A 4,878-nucleotide genomic window follows, 5' to 3' on the forward strand; every position below is an offset into this window, starting at 1 on the left:
GTCCTTGTTTTACATTATGCCTTTGTTTGGGAGAAAATGCAATGCTTCCAGCTCCTCCTTTCTTTATTTCCTTTAAATTGATGAATAAATGATACCTTATATAACAGAATTCCGAAAATAAAGTTAGGCTGTCCTACTCATTGTCATCATTTTGCAATTAGTTGAATAATCAAGGTCATCAACTCATCCCCTATCAATTTGTTGCATTGGAAAGATAGAATATGTTCGAATTCAATGATTAGTATTGTTCCACATAAATAAATTATTTAATATGAAATTTCACATGACAAATCATGTATTGAATTTTATTATTGACTAGATATTTTGTGAGCCTCTCAATCCCATACTAAACATTCAATAATGAAAACTAACATGTGATAAAATCATGTAAAATAGTAACAATTGCCAAATTGTCAATGACAATAACACTATATTTAGGGATACAATACGAAGAGTGGTAACAACTGTAATAGACATAAAGCAACAATTATTTCTCTCCCCTGCTTTTTCTCCTTTTTCACTAGCAACTTATTCTATGTATGACAATTCTGGATACGGAACGATGCACCAACACTCTTTTGCTTAAGTATAAAACATATCAAATGGGAGATGAATGGAGAATAGAAAGTCACTGAGATCCCTTTAGCTTCTTGGCAATCTCAGCAAAGTACTTCCCCTGATGGAAAGCCTGAGCCAATTCCAACTCAGTTGGCTGTCTGGAGCCGTCCCCGGCAAAGGTACCAGCACCATATGGGGAGCCACCCTTCACCTTCTCCATCTCAAACATCCCAGCACCAAATGTGTATCCAATCGGCACAAAGATCATCCCATGATGAACGAGCTGAGTAATGGATGTCAATCTGTACAATTTCACAATCGGAAAAACAATTAATAATTAAGTTTGATCAGACTTATTTTTAGATTGAGATCTGACTCCCACATCTACCTGTGTGATAAAATCTAAGTGTAATGTATGCAGAAAATAAGGCAACGTAGTTCACAAATGTCTATAACCAGCATTAAAAAGACACTCATGGGGGAAAATGGCAAGTAATGTAAGCAAAATTGGACAGGTAAACTCACGGGGTGGTCTCCTGTCCACCTCCTTGAGAACCGGTGCTGTAAAAGATTCCGGCAGGCTTTCCTGCTAGTGCCTGTGTACGCCATAGGCCTCCAGTTGCATCCAAGAATGCCTTAAACTGAGCAGCCATGAGTCCAAATCTCGTTGGGAATCCAAGCAATAAACCATCAGCCTCAGGTAGCTCATTGGGTGTAATAATCGGCACATCACTCTTCGGAGGTGCTCCCATCTTCCCAAGTACCTCTTCAGGTAGTGTTTCAGGTACCTGCATGTGTTAACAATATTATAACTGCAGAATGCAAATTCCCAAAAATTTCTCGGAACAATGAGTTCTAAAGAAAGGATTTATAACAAGATAGATTTTTCAATACAAACCTGCCAGAGTTTTGCTTCTACTCCTTCCACGGAAGCAGCCCCCTTTTTAATCTCTTCAGCTAACTTCTCAACATGGCCATACATGGAATAGTAACTAAACATGCCATACAATTTTAATCAGATTCATGCCAGTGCCAGATCATAATACTACAGATATAGTATGACTCACTTCCAATCACTATTAGATTGCATATTGCACCTACGTGGTTTGTATTGTAAATATATCCCCTAAATCAAAGGTACCTTTAATATTGAAATTTAAGTCAATAATACCCAAGCTCAAAGTCAACCCAAACTAAAGTGAGATTTTACCTATTCAGGATTATACTAATGCCAACCACTAAAGCATGAACAGAGGGTTATGGTGGCACTATGCTATCACTAAGAAAAAAACACGAGCATGCTAATAACAGACAAGACATAATGACATTGACAAACACTCATCTCCACAGTAGGAACCCATTTAACAAAGGCTCCATCATTGCATTAACAACAGAAATTGGTTGGGACTAAAGAAACATTTTCAAAGAAAATTAAATGTTTTGATTAGAAATTCAAGGCATTGATAACCAAATAGCCAAAATCCTTATAAATCATCTTTAAGTGTATGTAGCTGGAATAGTCATCAATAATGATGAATTGACAGGACCACACTCTATAAGTGTGTGGGGCTTGCACTATTCTTTCAAAGGCTTATTGCTCTTCTTTACAACCTTATTGTGAAAAAAGGTAGGTAAAGAGGCTTCAGCATCATTTTTTTTTTAAATTTCCTTGCAGATCCAGCAAAATGACCTTCAACCCCTCCCACCAATTATAAAAGAAACCCCACTTTTTCCCAATAGCAAATTCCTCAAAATCAAAACCATGTTCCTCAGTTTTTTCTAGTTAACATCCAACCTTGCATGTTTCCCCAAAATGAGAAAAAGGGGAAATAAATGATAACAGCTTGAAGAAATGAGCAATTAAACCAGAATCAGACATGAGTATGTGTCAAAACTTTTACTTCTAGGACTGAATAGTATACAATTTTATCCACATGCTCAAATAGGTTAAAATTTATAGGTCATCTAGTTCACATGATTCTCTAATTTGGCTTCAATTGATTCTACATAGTCCAATTTCTCAATCTATTGCAAAAAACGACGCCTAACAAGACAAACAGCAAACACCTCAATTTCTCATGTTTTCAGAGAGATGATTCTCATCAAAGAAATAAAATTGATGCCTTGATATGTCAAAAAGGAGAAATTGTATGAAACCCAAGATTCAGAGGAAGCTAACAAGTGAGAAATTATTGGACTTGGGGAATAAAAAGGTTAGAAAGAATGATGAGGCAATGAAAATAGCATGAGATAGAAGAAGAAAAAGAGAGAGGGGAGAATAGAAGAGCTTACACAATGTAAACTTTAGTAGGAGCCATTGATCGATGTTGCTCGTGGCTTGAGCAGAGTGAGGAGAAGAAGCTCTTCGACGAAGAAACGAAAAGAGAGTGTGTGTTTGTAATTGGTAGATGAAAACGTTGACAGGGCACCTTTGATTATATATACTCTTTTTTTTTTCTTAGGTGGGTGTTTCGACACTATTAAATTAATAATTGTTTTTTTAGTGATTTTTTTTACATTTTTAATAATTAAAAAGATAAAAAGTATTTTTTTTAAAAATTATAATTTACATTTTTTAGAAGATTTTTTTAAACAAAAAATATTTTCACGTAATAAATAAATAAAAAATATTTTTATATTATTATATATTTAAATATAATTGATAAATATTTTTTATGAAATATATAAATATAAAATTATTTATATTTTTTTATAAAATTGATTTAAAAAAATAAATCGAAAATATTTTTAAAAATCACCCAAACAAAACTCTAAATCTTATTATCAAACATTATTTTTAAAAAAAAATCTTATTAAATTGTTCTAAAACCACTACTTAATAAAACGTTTGCTAAAAATTTTTTACAGAAAAGATAAATAAAACCTTTTAATATGCTTTTAATTGTATTTATTAAAAAATTAAAAAAATCACAATAATAACAACTTTAATAATCAATGCATTAAAAAATTAAGAATGTTTCCTAGTAAAAATCGATTATTTATTTATTTTTTGTTAATTAAATAAATTTTGATTTTGTATTTATTACATTTTATATTAATAATGATTCAAATTTAAAGTTTAAAATTTATGATTTAAAATGTTTTTATTTTAATAATAAAATTAATTTTTTAAAAAGTGTTACGCTCCTTATTTTTTTAGAGGGTATTAATATTAGAAAAAAAATCTAATAAATAAATCTCTAATTGGTCAAACTATTACTATTTGCATTAATAAATGGATTAATATTAATTACACTCTCAACATTTTTAGAAAAACATATATTTTACTTTTAATATATATACGCCAAAAGAAAATAAAAGATGCGTTATAGACCATTTTTAAAATTTCATTATTATAGAAAAAAAGAAAAATGATCATTTACGAATGAAAAAAATGAGTTATTATTATTATTATTATTATTATTATTATTATTATTATTATTATTATTATTATTATTATTATTATTATTATTATTGTTCATACCCTGGCCCAATGTCAAAGGCCCAGGGCCAAATAAAAGGCCTAATCTAAAGGATTAAGCCTAGCTAAGTACCGACCTTCAGTAAGAAGTCGGTATCAGCTACGACTTGCTCTAAAGAAGTCGGACTTGAGATTAACCGGCAGATAAACACTCATTCAAATGAGTAACCGCCCCTAAAATCTCTCTAACCGCTTCATAAAGCCATATCTTAACCTCCCCAAGATAATGGGACGGTTAACACCCTAAAGATACGGCACTACTCCAACGGTGGTTATTGGCTCACCACTATAAATACACTGACACCCCTCAGGTATCTCTAAACCCAATACTCTCTAGACCTGCTCACACTCTTGCTAACTTAGGTATCGGAGTGTCTTTGCAGGTGCCACCCCCCATTCCTTCGCTCACACTAGTCGGAAGGAGGCTCCAGTGCGCGATCCAGTTCGGAGACTACCAACCGCAGGTGACTGGGCCAACGAACGTCATCTATCCTACTAATCTCCGGTTACCCACCGTAACATTGGCGCCGTTGCCGGGGAACCGAGAGATCATCCATTGATGGCGGACAGATCCCACGAAGAAGGCCATGTGAAAACAGATTCCGAACAAGAGAATCTGGACATGAGTAATAACGATGCGGATCTAGCCCTACACCAGGAAATTAATAATCAACATAGAGAAGGCACCTCCGGAGTGAAGAACCCGAAGGTAAATTCCTCAGATGGGCGCGAATCAGAAAAAGGCGGACCATCCCACGTAGCTGAACTAATGAGATTAGTACACAGCCGCCTGGAACAATTAGAACAAGAGCGGGAGAAGCAAAAGGAAACTGAAAAGT

General features: G+C 33.7%; 1 protein-coding gene across 1 annotated transcript; it reads right to left on the minus strand.

The window, feature by feature from the left end:
• Positions 1–358: 358 nt before the first annotated feature.
• On the minus strand, positions 359–3,026 carry LOC112791362 (NAD(P)H dehydrogenase (quinone) FQR1). Its single transcript, XM_025834165.3, has 4 exons — positions 2,851–3,026; positions 1,457–1,550; positions 1,084–1,346; positions 359–860 (listed from the first exon to the last, which is right to left on the minus strand). Exons 1-4 carry the CDS (start codon positions 2,874–2,876, stop codon positions 629–631), a joined length of 615 nt encoding a protein of 204 aa, XP_025689950.1. The 5' UTR covers positions 2,877–3,026; the 3' UTR covers positions 359–628.
• Between the last annotated feature and the right edge of the window lie 1,852 nt (positions 3,027–4,878).

This window comes from Arachis hypogaea, chromosome 3 (genome assembly GCF_003086295.3).
Source record: "Arachis hypogaea cultivar Tifrunner chromosome 3, arahy.Tifrunner.gnm2.J5K5, whole genome shotgun sequence".
NCBI classification, from domain to species: domain Eukaryota; kingdom Viridiplantae; phylum Streptophyta; class Magnoliopsida; order Fabales; family Fabaceae; genus Arachis; species Arachis hypogaea.

Excerpts from the sequence above, each read along its gene's own strand:
- LOC112791362 (XM_025834165.3), bottom strand. The coding sequence starts at position 2,876 with ATGGCTCCTACTAAAGTTTACATTGT. Across the intron at positions 1,551-2,850 it reads CCTACTAAAGTTTACATTGT|TTACTATTCCATGTATGGCC; the intron begins GTAAGCTCTTCT and ends TGGCATGTTTAG. Across the intron at positions 861-1,083 it reads GGTGGACAGGAGACCACCCC|ATTGACATCCATTACTCAGC; the intron begins GTGAGTTTACCT and ends GAAATTGTACAG.